The sequence below is a fragment of the Hypanus sabinus genome, chromosome 1 (genome assembly GCF_030144855.1).
Source record: "Hypanus sabinus isolate sHypSab1 chromosome 1, sHypSab1.hap1, whole genome shotgun sequence".
Classification (NCBI taxonomy): Eukaryota; Metazoa; Chordata; class Chondrichthyes; order Myliobatiformes; family Dasyatidae; genus Hypanus; species Hypanus sabinus.
The window spans coordinates 113,674,199-113,697,789 of record NC_082706.1 but is presented as its reverse complement, the minus strand read 5'-3'; the positions used below and the strand labels follow the sequence as shown (position 1 = coordinate 113,697,789).

At 39.7% G+C, this 23,591-nt stretch overlaps 1 protein-coding gene across 2 annotated transcripts in view; it reads right to left on the bottom strand.

Annotated features, from left to right (window-relative positions):
• Nucleotides 1-13,736, bottom strand: part of LOC132396783 (1-phosphatidylinositol 4,5-bisphosphate phosphodiesterase gamma-1-like) — a 256,980-nt gene extending 243,244 nt beyond the window's left edge. Inside the window, exons 1-2 of one of the 2 annotated variants that reach the window (XM_059974696.1) lie at nt 13,356-13,736; nt 13,008-13,263 (exon numbers count right to left, since the gene is read on the bottom strand). In XM_059974696.1, the coding sequence (XP_059830679.1) occupies nt 13,008-13,227 (220 nt within the window). In that variant the 5' untranslated portion in view covers nt 13,228-13,263; nt 13,356-13,736. Of the gene's footprint in view, nt 1-13,007 lie in introns of both variants that reach the window. The other variant, XM_059974691.1, reaches the window with a different exon arrangement.
• Nucleotides 13,737-23,591: the final 9,855 nt, after the last annotated feature.

Sequence of the window (23,591 nt, the reverse complement as noted above, 5' to 3'; positions counted from 1 at the left end):
AGTGGCATCACAGGTAGATAGGGTTGTAAAGAAAGCTTAGGGAAATTGCCCTTCAAACTGTAAATCAATGTATTGAGTACAGGAGATGGGATGTTATGTTGAAGTTTTATAAGATGTTGGTGAAACCTAATCTGAATTATTGTGATGAAGGGTCTCTGCCCGAAACATCGACTGTTTACTCTTTTCCATAGATGCTGCCTGGCATGATGAGTACCTCCAGTATTTTGTGCGTGTTGCTCGGATTTCCAGCAACTGCAGATTTTCTCATGTTTGTGATTGGATTATTGTGTGCAGTTTTGGTCACCTACCTACAGGAAAAATGTAAACAAGGTTGAAATAGTACAGAAAAAATTTACAAGGATGTTGCTGGGTCTGGGGGACCTGCATTGTAAGGGAAGATTGAATAGGTCAGAACTATATTCTTTAGAACATAAAACATTCAGAGGAGATTTGATAGAGGTATACAATCAGCCCTCCTTATCCGGGGATTGGTTCCGGGACCCCTCGCGGATATCAAAATTCGTGGATGCTCAAGCCCCTTATTCAATCTGTCTCAATACTGTGGACCTTAGGACCCAGCAGAACCCCAGACCTTCTTTAACCTGTCTCAGTGCAGTGGACATTAGGGCCCGGTCGCAGAGATCTGAATCCGCAGTGTTTCTGTTCACGAAAATAATCACGAACACGATTGAAAATAAAGTGGAAATAATAAAGCGATCGGAAAGAGGTGAAACACCATCAGTCATTGGAAAAGCGTTAAGCTACCTCAGTCAACGATCGAAACAATTTTGAAAGATAAAGTGAGTAAGGCTCTGCCCCGATGAAAGCTACAATTATTAGTAAGCAACGTAGTGGTTTAACTATTGGGTTTTGGGTTTTTGATCCTCCACATCAACTCGGCACGGTGGAGAGCGCACTCGGAGGCGGTCGTCCCAAGTCCTAAGAATTTCCATTCCCGAACCGGTGCTGGAGTGTTTTATATGCACAGAAAGGTAAAATATATACTATATACTAAGACAAACGTTTGACTAACTGATGCTAATACCGGATGTACCTGTTCCGACATACTTAGTAAGAAAACTTGCAACTTTTTTCGACCTCGATCCACGATAACTCATGCACATCCTCCTGTATACTTCAAATTATCTCTAGATTACTTATAATAGCAAATACAATGTAAATGCTATGTAAAATGGTTGTTATACTGCATTGTTTAGGGAACAATGACAAGAAAAAAAAGTCTGCCCATGCTCGAACAACAAGTGCTGGAAGAGCACTTCCGGGTTTTCGCGATTCGCGGTTGGTTGAATTCGCGCATGTGAAATTCACGGATAAGGAGGGCCGACTGTACAAAATTATGAATGGTATGAATAGGGTAAAGCAAACAGGCTTTTTCCACTGAGGTTAGGTAAGACTACAACCGGAGGTCATGGGTTAGGGTGAAAGGTGAGAAGTTTACGGGGAACCTGAGGGGAAACTTCTTCACTCAGAGGGTCGTGAGAGTGTGGGATGAGCTGCCAGCATAAGAGGTGCATGCGAGCTTTATTCAACATTTAAGGTGAAGTTTTGATAGGTACATGGATGGTAGGGGTATTGAGGGCTATGGTCCCGATGCAGGTCAATGGGAGTAGGCAGTTTAAATAGTTTTGGCATAGATTAGAAGGACTGAAGGGTATGGTTCTGTGCCGTACTTTTCTATGACTCTATATCAATAAAGCTAATTTATTCTTATAACATTACATCCAAAGTATTAAATTGAGAAGTAACACGCTTAAATCAATTAATACTTAATGGTTTATTCTGGCTACATAACCTAATCAGTTTTTGCATCCTGTCATCATCATTGGTCCTGAGGTGGATCTTAATGATGGATGCTTTCTTTCTGGCTTGGATACTATGGAGGCTGGTACCCGTGACAGAGCTGACTAATTTTACAGCTTCCTGCAACTTATTTTGCCATAGAACCACCCCCCTCCCACACACACACCTCCCACACCAGGCAGTGAGAATGCTATCCACAGTACATTTGTAGAAGTTCCCAAGCATTTTTAGTTGAAAAATCAAATCTCCTCAAACTCCTCTTGAAATATAGTCGCTGTTTTGCATCCAGATTAGGTCATCAGAGATACTGACACGCAGGAACTTGAAATTGCTTGCTCTCTCCACATCTGATCCCTCTATGAGGATTGGTTTGTGTTCCTTCGTCTCACCCTTACTCAAGTCCATAATCAGATCTTTGATCTTGCTGACACTGAGTGCCAGGTTGTTGCTGTGACACCACTCACTTAACTGGAATATCTCGCTCCCTAATGCTCTCCATTACTATCTGAAACTTTGCCAACAATGGTTGTATCATCAGCAAATTTATAGATGGCATTTGAGCTATGCCCAGCCACACAGTCATAGGTGTAAAGAGAGTAGAGTAGTGGGCTAAGCGCAAATCCCTGTGGAGTACCAGTGTTGATTGTCGGCAAGGTGGAAATATTATTTCAAATCCGCACAGATTGTGGTCTTGCAGTTAGGAAGTCAAGGATCCAGCTGCAGAGGGAGGTATAGAGGCCCAGGTTCTATAGCTTTTCCATCAGGACTGTAGGTATCATGGTGTTAAATGCTGAGCTATAGTCAATAAACAGCATCCTCACATAGGTAAATGGTTAGAGATCTAACATCAAAGATCAAGGTGAAACACAAAGTTCTTCAGAAAAGCAGGAGTAGAAATGCTCATTACCTCACAGAATTGTTCTTCACTGCTGCCTGGGAAAGCCACGTACATAACCAAAGACCCTTTCCACCCTGGTCATTCTCTCTTCCCTCCTCCGCCCCACCCACACCTCTTCCATTGGGCAAAAGACACAAAAGTTTGAGAGCATGAGGCTCAAGGACAGCTTCTATCCTGTGAATAATAGTCTCCTGAAATTTTGATCTCTCATTCTACCTTCTCACGTCCTTGCACTTTATTTTCCTACCTGCACTATACTTAATCTGCAACTCCAGCTTTCTACACTCCAGGTTCCAGAATTTCTACTTTCATTTTAAATCCACTTCACTCCCATTACTTTCTGCTTTGACTAGGCTCCCCTTTTCATATAACCTATGAGGTTTTGCATTAAATGTTCTTTAATTAGGTACTCCTAACTACTCTACATAAATAAAAATTGTTAGTCTTATGATGGTTAGTGACATAAATGCTTCTTCGTCAACCTATCATCAGCAACTACTGCAATTCAGTTGACAACATGTTCATCTACAAGTTTGAAACTTGTTGAAGTCTCATTCTAAAGAGTTTTGCATGAAAATCTGGGCTGTCAGGCAAGGTTTGTGCTGCACCAGCTTCCAGAGGATGCATTGAGGTAAATTGGAGCTATGATATGTTCACAACTTTTAATAGTTGCTACTGGTGTTAATAATTGATAAAGGCGAAAGTGGGATTACTAATTGGAGTGTCTGAGACTACTAAATAGAGGATGTAAGGTTACTAATTGAAGTGGGTTGCTAATTAGAGTGCAGGGAAGGGGACTTGTTCATTAGAGTAGGTGGGAGTGCCAATTTTTAAGTAGATGGTCTAAATAGCTAATAGTTGTTTGTGGAAGTGAGGCTGGTAGTCTGTGAATAGAGATTTTAATTTAAAAAATAAGGCTTCTTTTTGAATTTTGAGCATCTTTGCTTGTTGTAAAATTAAGTCACATCCTTTCTCTCTTGTCATAAACTGTGTGTACTGTTTCTACAGAAAGACCTAGGAACCTGAGGGAGACATTATTGGAAATAAATATAACTGCACCCAAATCTCCAATTCTGTTAAAGCAAAGGACCAACATAACATTATGCTGTTGTTTAAACTCCATTGAAGAGTAATATATTGGCTACTGTCTGATTATAATTCCAAGTATTTTTGAGGTTGATATAACTTGATAGTAAACCACTTAAAAAGAGGCTTGACAAGAGATGAAGAGAGGGATGATGGAACAGGGAAATAAGAAAAACACAGGGAAGGGAAAGATGAGGATAATAAAAAGAGATACTATTATTGTGAATGAAATAAGAATGCAAAATGGATTTCTGATGCTAGGATTAGAACATTGTCTGTTATTTAAGTAGAGTCCCATTTCCAAGTTCAAGTGCTTATGATATTGCAAATTATGGTGGATTCAGGTCTAGTTTGAGACATTTTTTGACTAATTAGTTAAATAGTTTAAAAAAAACTTGCCCCAAGACAAACCCAAAGTTTCTAAGTGCAATGGCGATGCTGAGGTTTGGCTGCTGTCTTTGTTTGCTCAGTTATCAATCACAAAAAGTGAGAAGGTTTTGCTTTTGCTAATGCTTTCAAGTCAGCAAATGTAATCCTTGAATTACATTAATCAGTTACTTTTACAAATGTAAGATTGAATATTACAATCCTTATTCTTTAGCAAGAGAATTGGCAGAGATCTTTAACTAACCTGAAGCATAAAAAATCTCCAGTAATGAGAATTGAGTTTACAAGTTTTAAATGGAAGCTCTTAATTGATATTGGACTAAAGGCCAAAATATTTCCTTATCTTGGAATACATTAGGCACATAAACAGTCATATACATTATTATGTCAATCTTATTTGAATTGAAAGAAAGTCACCAAGATCATAAGGCTTTTTATGAATTCGTGGAGTTTTGTATTTAAAACGTAACAAAGACTGTTTGTATTTATAATGCATCTATTTAATAGATTTTAAAGTCCCAGTTTATTTCCCTTTATTTGGCATGAGTTAAAGAAAATATTAAGATGGTAACCAACTTCTAAGTCAAAGACACAGTTGAGGAGGCAACTCTGGAGACTGGCACACCTAAACCTAATTGAGGTAACTGAAGGAGGATGTGAAGAAGAGAACAGTGTGGGAAGAAGAGTTGTTAGTGGTAAAGATATGAACTCCATAGATGACTTTGAGGAATTTAAAGAAAAGTAAGCATCTTTGATCAGGAACCAATGGGAGTAGAATTCACCAGGAAAAACTGAAGAATCACACAAAGTAAGTGATTCTGCTGGATTTAAGATTCTGCAACCATCTTGAATGGGATCATGCCACCAAGCATATCCTTCCCCACAACCCGCCCCGCTTTCCACAGAGATGCTCCCTATGTGACTCGCTTGTCCACTTGCCTCGCCCCACTGATTTCACTCCTGTCACTTATACTTGAAAGAGTGACAAATTCTATTCCTTCCCCTACACCTCTTTCTTCACCACCATTCAGAACCCCAAACAGTTCTTCCAGTTGAGGTAACACTTCACCTGCAAGTCTGTTGGGGTTATCAATTTATCAGTGCTCCCAATTCGGCCTCCTTTACATCAGTGAAACCAGACACAGATTGGCAGAACACCTGTTGAGCTGCTTCACTCTGTCTGCTGTAAAAAGAAGGGTTTCCCACTGGTTACTCATTTCAATATGACCTCACTTTCGTATGTCTGTCCAGGGCCGTGACGAAAGCAAACTCAGGTTGGCGTAGCAGCACGCGTATTCCATCTGGGTAGCCTCCACCTGATGGCATGAACATCAATTTCTTTAACTTCTAGAGAGTGAGGGAACAGAAGTGAGCTAGTTGCTATTACTAGGGAGATGGTGCTTGGGAAACTGAAAGGTCTGAAGATAGATAAGTCACTTGGACCAGAAGGTGTACACCCCAGGGTTCTGAAAGAGGTGGCTGAAGAGATTGTGGAGGCATTAGTAATGATCTTTCAAGAATCATTAGCTTCTGGCATGGTTCCAGAGGGCTAAAAAACTGTTAGTCCACTCTTCAAGAAAGAAGGGAGGCAGAAGAAAGGAAATTACAGGCCAGTTAGCCGAACTCAGTGGTTGGGAAGATGTTGGAGTCGGTTGTTAAGGATGCGGATTCGGGCTACTGGAAAATATTGACAAAAAAAAGGCCAAAGTCAGCCTTGGGGAAAATCTTGCCTGACCAATCTGTTGGGAATTCTTTGAAGAAACAAAAAGCAGGATAGACAAAGGAAAATCATTGGATGTTTGTACTTGGATTTTCAGAAGGCCTTTGATAAGGAGTCATATGTGAGACCGCTAAACAAGATAAGAGCTGACGGTACTAGAGAAAAGATACTAGTATGGACAGAGCATTAACTGATTGGCAGAAGGGAAAGAGTGGGAACAAAGGGATCCATTTCAGATTGGCTGCCAGTGACTAGTGTTGTTCAACGGGGGTGTGTTGTTTTTTTTTTACATTATATGTCAATGATTTGGATGGCTTTGTGGGCAAGTTTGCAGATGATATGAAGATAGGTGGAGGGGCAGGTAATGTTGAGGAAGTAGGGATTCTGCAGAAGAACTTGGACAGATTGGGAGAGTGGGCAAAGAAGTAGCAGATGGAATATAGTGTAGGGAAGTGCATCACCATACACTTTGGTGGAAGAAGTAAAAGTAAAACTATTTTGTAAAAGGCAGAAATTTCAAAAATCAGGGCTGCAAAGGTACTTGCAATACATCATGTAGGATTCCCTAAAGGTAACTTTGAAGATTTAATCGCTCGTAAGGGAGGCAAATGAAATGTTATTGTTTTCATTTCGAGTGGACTAGAATAAAAAAGCAAGGATGTAATGCTGAGGCTTTATAAGGCATTCGTCAAACCGGACTTGTAGTGTTATGAGCAGTTCCGGGCCCCTTATTTAAGAAAAGACGCAGTGGCATTGGAGATGGTCCAGTGGAGGTTAACAAAAATTATTCAGAGAATGAAAGGGTTAACATATAACGAGCATTTGATGGCTCTGGTCCTCTACTCATTGGAGTTTAGATGAATGGTGGGGAGGGGGGAGCTTATTGAAAGGTCTAGATAGAGTCAATGTGGTCAATGTGAAGAGGAAGAGACACCAATTTAGAACAGAGATGAGAAGGAATTTCTAGTTTAAACAGAAGGTGGTGAATCCGTGGAATTCATTGCCGCAGATGACTGCAGTGACTAAGTCACTGCGTATATTTAAAACAAAGGCTAACTGGTTATTGGTTAGCCAGGGTGTCAAAGGTTATGGGGAGAAGCAGTAGAATGGGGTTGAGAGGGAAAATAAATCAGTGGTGGTGGAATGGCAGCACTCGGTGGGCCGAATGGCCTAATTCTGCTTTTATGTCATATGGTCTTGGCCTCTGGCATGTGCATTTCTTGCTTCTTCATAACAGCAAGACCAAAAATTCTTAAATTCCCTTTCCAAACCACTTCATCTGTGCTTATTCTATTCCTTAAGGTGCTTACTTACAACCTGTCTTTGCTGACTTTATTTTTTGAAAACTGCTGGACACTTTAGTATGTTTGAGGTACCTTAGTAATCCATGTTGCTGAGGACCCATGCAAATGTATCAAGTCTTGCTGAGGTGTGTGCTGTCCTTTTTTGTTAGTTTAACTAGTCCATCTGTAACTTGCAAACTTCAATGCATGTTTTAATGTTAACAGGTCTGTCTGCAATGCCTGTGACTCACTTTTTCCTGCTGTCTTGCTTTAATGTAACAGCGCTGTCTGACATGTTTTGTCCTGCTGTCTTGCTTCATTGCGAAGTATCCTTATTTGATATGTACTGTGTCCTGCTGTTATCTTTTAATCATACCTCAAGGGCACAGTTCGTTTGAACCCTTCTAGTGTGACTTCTTTCATACTTAGCAAAACCAGATTACTTAAATTTGGAAGTATTTCCAAAAAATTGGTATAAGAGAAAGTATGGAAATACAGCCACAGACTAGGAGATGGAGAGACAGGCCAAGAAGGGGAATTTAAAAGACAGTTTGCACTTAATTGAGAAGACTACCTGTCTTCATAACTTTTCTCTTTAAACAAAAACTGATTAACACATTTACAATATTTTTTCTCATTCTCTGTTCAGTATTTACAACATATATATCAAATTAAAACGCCATTTTCCATTACCCAGTTCTACTACTGACTTGGACTTATTCTTTGAACATTCCACAAATTAAAACCATGGTTCAAAACATGAGATATCCCCATTTGACATAGGTGCAACATCTGGGAAGGTTTCATCTTTAAGTGTTCTGATTTTCTGACTATAAGCCCTATCAGATGACCAAAAGAAATTCTACGGCACTAATGTCAGAAGATCAAGGAACTTTCATTGGCAGTTAATGAGCACCACGAAAGAAAATATTTTCATTGATTATTCGTCTTTTTCTATCTCGATTTCTCTAACAAGTTTTATAGCCATATTCAATACATTTTTGTTTTCCTCAACAGAAAGATTTCACTTCAAAGCCTGCCATTTTAATTCATGTTCCTAGTTCCAGAAGTGTTACTTATAACAGTTTGTATATCTGTAAATACAGACTTTAACTCAGACATTTATACTTTCCTCAGAAGCTACTCTCTTCCTTGTGTTAATTTTACTTTTATTCTCAATCTTGATATCTCTTCACACAATCACTTGAGACATTTTAAATTGTATTCAGTGGCAGGATATTCGTAAATTCATTTTTTATTACTATGTATGAACGATTACTGTGAAGGTAGTTGTAAGCAACTTTCTTGAACCAATCCCATCCTTGTGCCAAAGGTAATCCCAAAGTGTGATTGGGTAGGGTAAAAAGAGTATTTCAAAGTTAGACGGTGTCACAGTAATTGTAGAATATTTTTTATGTAGAGACAATTGTGTTCGTGTCAGTTGGAAAAGAGATACCAAACTTTACAGCAACCTCCAATACTAGCTGCACAGTCCTGTAGTTTATGGCTTTCCAAGTACATATCTAAGCATTGTTTTATTCTTTTCCTGCTTCTTCAACCCTTTTGGGGAAATGTGTTCACATCATTTCACACCCCTTGTTTCAGAGGACTTTGCTTATCTCCACACTAATCCTTCTATTGATGATGTTAATTTAATGCTTTCAAGTGTGTAACTCATCTGGTACAGGAGATAGTTTTTTCTCAAGTATTCTAAGACCCTCATAATTTAATACACTTCAATTAAATCTCTCCCCAGTCTATTCAATTTCAAAGAAAACAACCTCAGCCTTTCCAATCTCAACATTATCCTCTGCACGTCCTCCAGTGCAATTGTGTGGCTCATTTAAAACTGGATAACATCTCACTTACCTTTTTAAACAGGTACACAATTCATAGACAAAATGAATGTGATGATCCATAGAAAGGTCTGCTGCCCTTTTCCCTCCACAAAGTTAGATGGCTTTACAGTAATTGAAGAACATTTTTGATGTAGAAAGAGACAATTATATCAGGTTCTTTGGAACCCTTCAAGGGTGACTTCTTTCATACTTAGCAAAACCAGATTACTTAAATTTGGAAATACTTCCAAAAAAATAAAGTATGTTTGGTATGAGAGAAAGTATGGAAATATAGCCACAGACTAAGAGATGGAGAGACAGGTTAAAAGATAGCAGATTGAAAGGTTTACTCATTTCACAAATTTGGCTTTTTGTTACATATTTGTAGCATCTAGTATAGTTCCTGACAGCCTTTAATAATATAAAGTTTATTTGTAGGATATTAATGCTAGTTCAGTTCATTTAAGACCATCCGTTGTGACTTTAAGCATTGTAAAATTTTTCTATGTCCACCATCTGAACACACATCTTGACACATCTATCCTGACCTACCCCTACTGGATGAGCATATGGCCAGGAGTAACTCTGAAATTAATGCCATTGTGCTTCTACTTCAGATCAGAGCAACTCACAGTAACCAAAAATCAAAATGTGCTTCACAGAAATTTGTGACACAGAAGGAAGCCATTCAGACCCCCATGCCCTTGCCATTCAAAAATAAATACAATAACTACTCAAACGTAAAAAAAAATCAAATTCAGTTTCCAGGATTCTAAGCTTATCCAGGTAATTTTTATAGGTTCAGATGAAAGCTCAACAATCTAAAATGTTAACTTTACTGCCACTCTGCTGACACCATCTGAACTGCTGATTACTCCCAGAACTTGAAGAGGGGAAAAAAGGATCAGCCATGATTGAATGGCGCAACAGACTCGACAAGACAAATGGCCTTATTCTGCTCCTATGTCTTCTGATCTAACTTCCTTTATTACTTCAGATTTCTCATCATCTTCATTACATGGAAAAATCTTAACATTTTCTCTGACTGTGGGGTCCAGACCTCCATGCACTGAGCAAAACGAAATAGTTTCCTCAGCACTTGTCTAAACTTTCTGCCAATTTACTTAAATCCAGGATGATTAGGCACTGAATTCTGAGCAGAGGAATAAGCCCTCTAATTTATTCAATTTAGGCCACTCATAATCTTAAACACTTTGTTTAATGTCCCTTCTTTGTTTCAAATAAAACAAACTCAATCATAAGTAACATACTGCATTTCTGTAATTATGACTCCACTTTGCATCCTCTGTATTGCAATCAGATCCTTTCTGCTCCATGATGTACTGCACCACTCTAGTCTAGCAGGCGTTTAATATTCCACTAGTTTGACTAACCTGCTCCTATTCTATGCCGCAACAAATTAAAATAAGTATTTTGTGTATTTTCCTGGATGTCTCATCTACCTGCACTGTTGCCTTCAGGGACTATGATTGCCCTGTTCCTTCTCAGTTCTTAGTATCCTTTCACTATCTTGTCCTGTTTGCTCTCTACAAATGCATTAGCTCATATTAGTCCAAAATAATTTGCCCTCATGACCTCATTGTGGATGATTTTAACATATGAAAGATACAGAAAAATTATAAGAGTACTGAACAACTGGAGACAGAGAGGAAGCTACATGATAAACTACTTTTCAGAGCTTCAGGTGCAGCAGAACAATTAAAAAAAAGGAAAAATAAACTTTAATATTCGTCCTGGAAGAGCTGCAATGAAAGATTGGAGTCGGACACTAAAATATTGAGAGGTGTTAAGATGTAATGTCGAGGAACAAAAGGAAAGATGCACTGAATAACTTGACTAACATCACTGTCAAATGCAACTTAGTTTTCTAGTTGCATTTTTACTGAGAGATTCACAGTTGACTGATTAAAGAGTGGAAAAATGTGGCTGTGGATTCCATTTGAATGTGGCAAGAAGTGTTGTTAAACTTGGATGTTTGTAATAGTATATTAATAATAATAAATAACTACTTTATAAATACATTTCCTGGATGTTCTCTGGAAAAACTTATGAATCCACTTTCAATCCACAATCATGTATGGCTACAAACTACTGCAGAGAAAACATGAGAGAGGCTATACAAAGTAAACATTTATGAGAGGAACAAGAGACTTCTATTATATCCAGTATCATATGTTTACAACATCCTTTACAGCCACAAAAGAGTATTTTAACCGTCATCACTCCAAGCCCTCTCACTGTGGGGTTCATGTGCCTATTAAATATGTGTTTGCATGAGAAAATTTAAATACAGAATACTGGAACAGTGAGTATAAATAAACTTCTATAGTTGTACCGTGGAGAACATTCTGACAGGCTGCATCACTATCTGGTATGGAGGGGCTACTGCACAGGTCCGAAAGAAGCTGCAGAAGGTTGTAAATCTAGTCAGCTCCATCTTGGGCACGAGCATACAAAGTACCCAGGACATCTTTAGACGGTGTCTCAGAAAGGCAGCGTCCATTATTAAGGACCTCCAGCACCCAGCGCATGCCCTTTTCTCACTGCTACCATCAGGTAGGAGGTACAGAAGCCTGAAGGCACTCACTCAGTGATTCAGGAACAGCTTCTTTCCCTCTGCCATCCGATTCCCGAATGGACTTTGAGGCTTTGGACACTACCTCACTTTTTTAATATACAGTATTTCTGTTTTTGCACATTTTTAAATAATTTATTCAATATATGTAATTGATTTATTTGTTTATTTATTATTATGTTCTATTTTATTTATTATTATTATTTTTCTCTCTGCTAGATTATGTATTGCGTTGAACTGCTGCTGCTAAGTTAACAGATTTCACATCACATGCCAATGATAATAAACCTGATTCTGATTCTGAAATAACATAAATTGAAGGTGGAAATCAGAAGAAACAGTTCAAATCATGTGAGTGGTGAGAATGCAAAACTGGACAGCACAAGGTTGTCCCCATTTTTGCAGGCATCTTTGGCTTCAAGAGGTTATAGATCTGTGCCTTCAATCTGCAGGAGGACTGCATCACCACCTATGGGGGATCACATGGAATGAATGGTTAATGAAAATGGCATTTAAGGGGAGCTGAGGGTAGAATGGAACATATGGATACAGACTGAAGAAAGGTGGTAAATGCTTTTATTGTGCACTATCTCCTGTATGGACCTGTTGGGAGGTAAATACGAGGTCTGAATCTTTCAGATGTTGACTATTTAAATACATTGCTGGCATCAATTAGCTGTGCTCAGAAGAAACATGACCACCCTAGTAGGTAACAAGGGGGAAACCATTACTCATGAAACCAACCAGAGTTGGCATCTTTAGAAGAAGAAAGAAAATTGAATCATTCCTAATAAACAGGAAAAAGAACGTTTAAATCCAACTTTGATCTTTTACATTAGAATTATGTTTCCAAATACAAATATACTCTTCATGTTCTAAAAAGCAAAATCATATATAGAGATCAGATGACTGCTTTTACAAAGTGAACTACTGCAAATAATGGTTTGGTAAGAACAATTAGTGGTTTAAATTCCTCCGCAATTTGAATGACTGGTTCAGAATAAACCTATGTATTTGGACTTTACACTAGAAATAGCTAATTTCAGCAAAGACGTCAAAGCAGGATATAGCATTTATTTACCAAATGCAAACACAGATTTAGGGGAAAATGTGAAGTCTATTCTCTTCCACCTCGTCACCGCCATGTTGTCAGCTTTCCAGCCATAGTACTTGTGACATCTCCCCCGCACCCCTCTTCCCAGTAATAAAAGAAAATGTGTGATGCAAAGTTTGAACGAATCCCACACTGGGCCATTCTAAGGCATCCCGTTCCTCTGACTTTGACGCCTCCATCTCAACTCTTAGATGCTTAGCACCTGCAGTCTATCTGTTACTCAACACCTCATTGGAGAAAAAAAATCCAAATGTTTTTACTTACTCTCCCCTTCGGTCTTTTCGCACGTCCTGCACCAGGTGATCTGTCTAGTTTCCAGTTTAACCTGAAAAGTTTTCCTCTCCGGTCGTTGAGATTTTTTCTGATAATATATAGTCATGACAGTTCCCATTTCCAAGTTCCGGGTGATCCTGCTAACTTCAGCCTCCATCCTCCAATCTTCCAGCAAAAATCCATTTGGAAAACCGACTATGGGCACTGACATCTTCACAGCATCATCCAAAATATTATTATTAGAAATCTGGGAAAAGTGAACAAACCCGAGCTGCTTGATCGAAAACAACAGGAACAGGTTTATGCTTAGGATTCTGAACTCCCCTTCCACTTACTTGCCTTTAATTGCCGCGGTAAACTCTGCTCCAGTTGACCAGGGTGAGGAAGCAGATAGTGGGGTCCACCCCACCCACACTACTAATGTATATTCATAAAATCAAACGTGCACCAAAAAAAAAAATCCAATGAAATTGTTCCAGTGCTGCGGCGTTGGATCCTTGCCTGGATGTCTGAACCTTTTTTTTCCCGTTTCTGTCAAATCCGTGGTTACGCACGGAAGATGGCTGAGTACTGCTGGAAATTATAGATGCACAAAAACAAATACCACCACCCCCCCCCCCCCAACCTTTTTTTTCGTCAGTTATAAGTCCACGTGAAATCGACACGGTGGAAAGGCAGAGCCGAACCCAGAGGAAATAGCCTAAACACATATAGCCGGAAAGGGATCAGAGACAGGAATCTGAAATATTACAGGATCGGGGAGGAAGCAGGAGAGGGGTGGAGGGAGGAAAAAAAGTTGAAAAGAACGAAAAACAGCGACATCTAGAGAGAAAGGATGAATACTAATAAAATAAGGAGGACTGGGAAGCTATTAGAGAGAATATAAAGCCAAAACGAATGCTAAGTAGGAAAACTAGTGGGAAAATGGCGAGTCACACTGCAGGAGGCAGGGAGTAGAAGCAATCATTACATAACGCATGCATCTATATCCCGCCTTGTTATAAGCAAATATCTCAAAATGATACGCACAATGGATTAAAATCATGAAATCATAAGACGTAGGAGTAGAATTAGGCCATTCGACCCATCGAGTCTACTGTGCCATCCCATCATGGCTGATTTATTCTCTCTCAACCCCACTCTGCATTCTCCCCGTAACCTTTAAAGCCCTAATTAATCTAGAATCTGACAAACTGTGCTTTAAATATACCACATGAACTGGCCTGCACAGCTGTCTGTGGCAATGAATTCCACTGATTCATCACCCTCAGGCTAAAGATTTTTTTTCCCCTCATTTCTGTTTAAATGGACGTTCCTTAATTCGGGGTCTGTGTCCTCTGGTCCTAAACACCCCACTATCAAAACATCCTCTCCACATCCACCCTATCTAGGCCTCTCAATATTTGATAGGTTTCAACAAGATCCCCCTCATTCTTATAAACTCCAATAAGTACAAGCCCAGAGCCATCAAACGCTCCTCATATGTTAATCCTTTCATTCCTGGGATCAATCTAGTGAATCTCCTCTGGACCCTCTCCAACATCAGCACATCTTTTCCTAGATAAGGGGTCCAAAACTGCTCTTAATACTCCTAGTGTGGTCTGATCAATACCTTATAATGCCTCAGCATTATATCCTTGCTTTTATATTCTGGTCCTCTCAAAATCAAAGCTAACATTGCATTTGCCTTCCTTACCACCAACTCAACTTGCAAGTTAACCTTTAGGAAATCCTACATGAGGACTCCCAAGTCCTTTTACACCTCTGATTTTTGAATTTTCTACCCATTTAGAAAATAGTCCATGCCTTTATTCCTTCTACCAAAATGCATCACTGTACACTCCCCTGCACTATATTCCATCTACCACTTCTTTTCCCATTCCCTCAATCTGTCTCAGTCCTTCTGTAGTCACCCTACTTCCTCAACACTACCCGCCCCTCCAACTATCTTCATATCATCTGCAAACTGGGCCATAAAATCATCAATTCCTTCATCCTTCTCTGACGGTGGTGTCTGAAAAGAGGATGCTGTCCACGTTGCACGCCATCTTGGACAATGTCTCCCATCCACTCCATAATGTACTGGTTAGGCACAGGAGTACATTCAGCCAGAGACTCATTCCACTGAGATGTAACACTGAGCGTCATAGGAAGTCATTCCTATCTGTGGCCATCAAACCTTACAACCCCTCCCTTGGAGTGTCTGATACCCTGTGCCAATAGGCTGGTCCTGGACCTATTTCCAATTGGCATGATTAACTTATTATTTAATTATTTATGGTTTTATATTGCTATATTTCTCTATTCTTGGTTGGTGCAGCTGTAATAAAATCCAATTTCCCTCGGGATCAATAAAGTACATCTGTTTGTCAAATCACTGAAATATAATGTGAAAAGAAGAGGACCCAGCACCAGCCCCTGCAGCCCACTACTAGCCGTGGACTGCCAACCAGAAAAGGCCTCTTTATTCTCACTTTTTGCCTCCTGCCAGTCCCCCATCTTTCTATCCATGCTAGTATCTTTCCTGAAATACCATGGGCTCTTATCTTGTTAAGCAGTCACGTGTGTGGCATCTTATCAAAAGCCTTGTGAATGTCCAAATAGTTAGCATCCACTGACTCTCCTTTCTCCATCTTGCCTGTTATTTCTTCAAAAAATACCAACAGATTTATCAGGCAAGATTTCCCCTTGAGAAAACTATGCTGACTTTGACCAATTTTATCATGTGCTTCCAAGTACACTGAAGCCTCATGCTTAATAAAGGACTCCAATATCTTTCCAACCAATGAAGTCAGACTAACTGGTCTATAGTTTCCTTTCTTCACCTTTCTCCCTTCTTAAAGAGTGGAAAGACATTTGCAATTTTCCAGTCCTCCAGAACCATTCCAGAATGTAGTGATTCTTGAAAGATCAGTACCAATACCTCTACAATCTCTTCAACTATCTCCTTCTGAACCCTAGGGTGTAGACCATGTGGTCCAGGTGACTTAACTACCTTAAGATCTTTTAGCCTCCCAAGCAACTTCTCCTTAGTAATAGCAATGACAATCACTTCTGCCCCGATATTCTCACATTTTTTGCATTCTGCTAGTATCTTTCACAGTGAAGACTGATGCAAAAGACTTATTAAATTTGTCTGCCATTTCTTTTGTCCCCCATTACTACCTCTCCAGCATCATTTTCCAGCAGTCCTATATACATTCTTATCTCTCTTTTACTCTTTATATATCAGAAAAAAAGCCTTTTGTATTCTCTTTAATATTATTGGCTAGTTTACCTTCATATTTCATCCTTTCTCTCCTTATGGCATTTTTAGTTGCTTTCTGTTGGTTTTTAAAAGCTTCCCAATCCCCTAACTTCACACTAATTTTTGTCATCTTCTCTTTAGAATCTGTCTTCATCTTTGGGAAGTATCTTTCCTGCACCTTCCGACCTGCTCCCAGAAACTCCAGCCATTGCTATTCTACTGTGATCCTTGCCAGTGTATCCCTCCGATCAACTTTGGCCGGCTCCTCTCTCATGCCTCTGTAATTCCTTTTACTCCACTGTAATGCTGATACATCTGACTTTCTTCTCTCTCTTTCTCAAACTGCAGGGTGAATTCCATCATATTATGACCATTGCCTCTGAAAATTTTGTTTATCTTAAACCACCTAATCAGATCTGAGTTATTACATTACTCCAATCCAGAATTTCCTTTCCCCAAGTGGGCTCAACCACAAGCTGATCAAGAATGCAATTTCATAGACGTTTCACAAATATCCTCTCGTATTTCAGCACCAACCTGATTTTTTCAACCTACCTGCATATTGAAATCCATCGTAATTATTACAACATTGCCCTTTTTACATGCCTTTCTATCCCCCTTTGTAATTTGTAGCCCACATCCTGGCTACTGTTTGGAGAACTGTATATAACTCCCATCAGGGTCTTTTTACCTTTGCAGTTTCTTAACTACCTACAAGCTCCTACAGCTTCTGATCCTATGTCAACTCTTACTAAGATTTTAATTTTGCTTTTTTTTTTACCAACAGAGCCACCCCACACCCTCCCCCTACCTGTGTATCCTTGGATGTTAAACTTCCAATTATGATCTTCTATCAGCCACAACTCAGATACCCACAATATCACACCTGCCAGTCTCTAACTGCGCTACCAGATCATCTACCTTATTCTGTATACTGCGTGCATTCAAATATAACACTTGCAGTCCTGTATTCATCATCCTTTTTGATTTTGAACCCGTAACACTCTAACTCATCTCACAGTCTATCTACATACTGCATCTACTTGTACACCAGTTGCCCCATCCTCATACCTATCACTCCAATTCCCATCCCCCTGCCAAATTAGTTTAAACCCTCCCCCCCCAAAGCACTAGCAATGATATCTATCTGACATAAGCAATGCTTACCCCAAGGGTTCAGGTGTAACCTATCCTTATTTTACAGGTCATACCTTCCCCAGATGAGATCCCAATCTGAAATCCTGCCCCCTGTACCAATTCTTCAGCCATGCATTCATCTGTCAAATCATCCTATTCTTACCCTCACTGTCACGAGGTACAGACAGCAATCTAGAGATTACTAGCCTGGAGATCCTGCTTTTCAGCTTTCTGCCTAACTCCCTAGCTTCTCCCTTCAGGGCCTCCTCTTTTTTTTTTTGCTTATGTCATTGGTACCAATATGTGTCACTACTTCTTCCTCTTCACCCTCCCTCTTTAGAATGCCCTGGACCCGATCTGAGAAATACCTGGGAGGCTACATACCACCCGCGTGTCTCTTTCAAGTCCACGGAATCTGCTTTCTACTCCTCTAAGTACTCCTCTAAGCCCTTATCACAACTGAACCCTTCTCCTCCTTCCCTTCTGAGCTACAGTCTCAGTCTCAGTCACTGCAGCTTTCCCTGGTAGGTCATTCCCCACCCCCCCGCCCCCCAAAGTGCCGAAGAGTATCCAAAAGAGTACCCAAGTATTGAGGGAAATGACCACAGGGAGATTCTGAACTGGCTGCCTATTCCCTTTCCCTCTCCTGACAGTCACCCAGGTACCTGCTACTTAGGGGTGAATATCTCCCTTGTAACTCCTATCCATCACCTCCTCTTCTTCCTGTATGAGCCTGAGATCATCCATCTGCAGCTCCAGTTCCTTAACACAGTCTCTGAGAAGCTGCAGCTCAGTGCACTTCATGCAGATGAGGTTATCAGGGAGATTGGAGGTTTTCCAGAGATCCCACATCTTACACAAAGAACCCATTATCAGCACACCATCCTCATTTGGTATACCAAAAATTGCAGTAATAAAATGAGGTTGTAAATCGATATTCCAAATTGAGGAAATGGTAGCAAATATGTCCTTCCAATAGTTATGTAAAGTGGGACATGACCAGAACATATGGGTCAATGAAGCCACTTCTGAATGACATCTGTCACATTGAGGGTTGATATGAGAATAGAATCGAGCAAGCTTATCTTTAGACATATGAGCTCTATGTACAATTTTAAATTGTATTAAAGCATGTTTATCACATATAGAAGAGGAATTAACCATTTGTAAAATTTTTTCCCATTTATCTGTTGATATATTATATCGAAGTTCTTTTTCCCATTCTTGTTTAATTCTATCTGATATTTCTGGTTGTATCTTCATAATCATATTATAAATAAAAACTACTAATCCCTTCTGACAAGGATTTAAGGTAAAAATCGAATCTGAGAAATCCATTGAAGTTGAATTGGGAAAAGATGGTAGAACTTTATGTAAAAAATTTCTGATTTGTAGATATCTGAAAAAATTAGATTTAGGTAATTTAAATTTGTTGGAAAGTTGGTTGAAAGACATCAAAGTACCTTCAAAAAAAAGATCACGAAAACATTTTATACCTTTCCTTTTCCATATGCTAAAAGCTTGATCTGTCAAGGAAGGTTTGAAAAAAAAATTAAGTAAAATAGGGCTATCAAGAACAAAGTTTTTCAGAGTAAAAAACTTACGAAATTGAAACCAAATTCGTAATGTATGTTTGATAACAGGATTAGATATCTGTTTATTGAATCTAACTAAATCAGCAGGAAGAAAAGAACCAAGAACGGAGAATAGAGAATATCCCTTTACCTCATCACATTCCAAATTTACCCACTGTGGGCACAATGGTGAATCCAAATCTAATTTCCAATACATTAGGTTACGAATATTATTCGCCCAATAGTAAGATCTAAAGTTAGGTAAAGCTAAACCACCATCTTTTTTAGATTTTTGTAATTGCCTTTTACTTAACCTGGGGTTTTTATTTTGCCAACTATGTATTAGCAGAAAATAAAAACTTTCTAGAAACTTACTTAGTGAAGGGGGAGCAATTACAGGAAGTTTGAGAAATTGATGTTCAACCTTCCAGTAGTTACCCCCACTCACTTCCCATTCCCCCATTCCTGTTTCCCTTTCTCACCTTATCTCCTTACCTGCTCATCATTCTCTCTGGTGCTCCTCTCTCTTCCCCTTCTTCCATGGTCTTCTACCCTTTTGCAGCCCTTTATCATTTTTACCTATCAGCTTTGCAGCTCTTTACTTCCTCTCTCCTGATCTCACCTATCGCCTACCATCTTGTATTTCTTCCTCTGCTCCCCCATCTTCTTGTTCTAACTTCTCATCTTTTTTTCCAGTCCTGATGACAGGTTTCAGCCCAAAATGTCGACTGTTTATTCTTTCCATAGATGCTGCCCGGCCTGCTGAGTTCCTCCAGCATTTTGTGTGTGTTGGTCAGAGGACTAGAGCGGTTTCATCAATGCCTATGTAGCTGAGGCCCATCCAAAATGCTTTTGTAGTCAAATCCGCTAGTAAAAAACAACATAATGTTCGTTCCTTTAGCTGCCTACGACCACTGAATACTTGACTTTGCAAAGCAAACACTAGGAAAGCTTTGCATCTTAGAGCAGTCTGAGAGATGATTTTTGGCCTCTGTGAGACAGAGGTCTGTTTGTCTGACCCCAGCTGAAACACTTGTTGGCAGGTTTGATGACATTATCAAGGTTGGTGCTTAGTGAATGGAGAAGGGAGCAGACGAGAGTGAGTGAGGACAGCGGAAAAATCAAGATGGCTAATGCAACCATTGACAGCAATGAATAGATTTTACGGCATGGGAGCAGGTCATTCAATCCAACATGTCTGTGCTGACTATGATGTCAGTTTAAATTAATCCTACCTGCCTGCACGTGATATGTATCCTCCTCTATTCCCTACTGATGCACCATCAATAACTCTCGGCGATGTGAGGTGAGATAGGCTTTTATTAGCTGGAAGAAAGCACAGTCAGTAGCAAGAGAACATCACACAACATCCTGGAGACTGAGGGAGGAGCAGTGCCTCCAATAGCCTTTATACAGGGGTCTGTGGGAGGAGCCACAGGAGCAGTCAGCAGGGGGGCATGTCCAGACAGGTATATGTAGTTCACCTCACCTACCTGTTCATGTGCCTGTCAAAATGCCTTCTACCACCTCACCTAGCATTGCAAACCAGACACCTACCACTACGTTAAAAAAAACTTGCCTTGCAACTCTTCTTTAAACTTTTCTTCTCTCACCTTAAACCTTGAGTATTTGACATATCCACCTAGGAAAAAGCCTGACTATTATTGCCATAAGTTTACAAACTCCTAACATATCAACCCCCCCCCCCCCCCACCACTGCCAACCAACAACACTGGAGAAAACTATCCAAATTTGTCCAATCTGTCCTGATAACTAATACACTGCAATACAGCAATATCCCGGCAAATCACATGGAAACAGACACTTTGGCAGAGTAAATCCAATTTGATAATCAAGCACCCATTTACATTAATCCTATTTTTATTCCCCTTGCATTTATATCAACTCCTCCAGATTGTACCACTCACCTAGCAGCAGAATACAGGGATTGATTAACATTTTGATCTCATGCTTTATCTCTTTGGAATATTGAAGAAAATAGCAGCATACACGGTGAACTCATGCGCTCAAAAGGAGAGTACATGAGCACAGAGGTCAACCGGCTGGTTGGTGCAGTGAGACAGCGGTTCCATCAGCTGTGCTGCTCTGTTGGCCTAACCAAAGCATTGCTTGTGAAATCTATTTTTTTTAAATCAATGATAATGTTTCTACACATTACAGTCAGATTAAATCTTGATGATAAGAGAAATCCTATTATATTTTACAGTAAAAAAAAACAAATACTTCGGAGATGATGGTGCCTAATGGCGACTCCTTTGCTTGCATCTTCGGAAACAGCTCTATTTCCATCTTTAATGTCTCTAGTTCTCCCTTTCAGGGTTCTTTTGAAGACCCTGATGCTGAGTTCAATTCTTTGCTGGAATGGACCTGCTCTCAGGGTCTCACGACTGGCCATTATTCGAGATACCAAGGACGTGGCCTAGAAGATTAGCACACCTTCGGAGTTCCGGGATTTAGGGGCTCTGAATGCAGGCGGACTAGAGGTCGATGGCTCTGCAGGAAATTGGTGTGTTGTGGGAGATGGAAGATGAAAAACAGCGAGCTGGCTGCTGGCTGTGTGCCCAGAGACCCAAGTTCAGAAAAAGTGGCGCAACGGACTTTTAACATCATAAATCAGTGTGTTGTTTGTTATGTCTCCTCTCTCACTGTGAAATGGAGGCATCTCTCTTTCACTTATTGAGGAGAGAGAGTCTGCGGTATGTCGAATTACTGGGTGAACGAGTGCTTGAGTGCTCAGTGGGGGTGCCGATACTTTTTTTTCTGGTGGGAGACAGGGGGGGTTTGTTGTATTCATTTCTCTGACATTAAATGTACCTTTGAAACCTTTGAAAATACCAATGATGAAACACTGAAGAAGAAAATTGAGACAGAGGATCATCACAAAGTCAAAGCTGACACTGGTTAAAAGAAATAATCTACATGCTGGAAAACACTTAGTGGTCTAAATAAGGATTATCTTTCAAGATAAATTCACTGTGCAAAGGTTGCAATGGACCTATAATGCATCTGTGAAGGGAAAATACATAGTTGACCTTTCAGGCATCCAGATGAGATGTCTTGTCCTGAAACAGCATCTGTCCATTTCATTCCACAAATGTTACCTGACCTGCTGAGTTCCTCCAGCATATTGTTACTCCTGATTCTGGCATTTGCAGTTGGCAGGGAGCCTTTTAGTTGAACTAGGATTTTTTAAAACTTATTTGTTTTGTCTCTTTGGTCAGTGCTATTTTCTCTGTTTTTCTTGTCTCTTGTATTTTGTCTCCTTAACTTTTACTTCAGTTTCTCTTTGCCCTCCTCTATTCCACCCCCCCCCCACTTTTTCATTGTTCGTTCTTCTGAAGATTGACAAAGACCTACTGGAAAAGTAGCTACCAACATTTACAAGTGGTACTTGGTATCAAAAGTATATAAGAACAAGTTCATCTGATCACTTTCCATCTCAAGTGATGTCTGAGTCTTTACAACATCTTGGTTTGTTCATTCCAATTATTTCCCTCCATTCCTACAGCTCTTCCTTCCCCTCAGTAATCTGAAACTCCTCCCTTTAATTATTCACTCAATTCCAAGTCCTTACAATTGACATCAATTTGCTTCTCTCACAATTAAACCTCTGGTAACATAACTATTCTGTCCAAGTGCAGGTGATACTGAAGTGAAAGCCTTCTCTTACTCAGCCTGTTTGTCTTCTAGTCTCTTTCATATTGTTTCTTTCCATCTGTATTTTTGCACCTGTATTAGAAAGGACATACATCAAAGTCTTAATGCTTCAGAATACTATGGCTTACAACTGTAGTCAAAAACTAGGTAATCTGTAGTGAATAACTCACCTCCTGATTCCCAAATCTTTTCCATCATCGAGGGGGTATAAGTCAGGAACTTAATGAAATTCTCTCCACTTGCTTATATGGAGCAATAATATTCAATAATATTCCAAAGGCTCAATACAAAGGGAGGCCACTTGATTGGCTCTCAGTCACACACCATAAACGTTCACTCCTTAAGCCACATGTACACCAACCTTTTAGAAAATTTTCCTTTAATTGTATCTTTGAAATTTGCACAGGGCACCTGGAAACACTGCCATCTACAGGTTTATTTCTTCATGACTTGGAAACATATCACTATTCCTACATTTTCTAAATACAGTAGAGTGAATTTAGTTTAATAGGCCATCATTTAGTTGAGACAGCTGCTTATTTGGGACAACTCTAAAAAAACAAAAACTAATGGAGAAAAATAGCTTCCTTTTATTTAGGACACTATGCCGATTAGTGGGGACAGAAGACTGTTGCTGAAGTTTCTAACTAGCATCTGTTGCATGCACTTTTGTGACTGTTGGGTATTACACCTTGCTTAGACTGAACAGTATTTAAATAGCACCTGTTATGATTATGTTGTCACCACGGTTCGGAAATGGCCCTAGTGCACAGTGAGAAACACTGAAGCAGGTCAATAGATCATAGACTTTGATATGAACAGTGTTAAAAGGAAAATAAAACAATAAACGCTAGGCCAAACAGGGCCGTTAACTAAAACTCTCAAAGGAAAACAAAGCTACACTGCAGCTGCAAAGAATATCCAAACATTAAATGAATT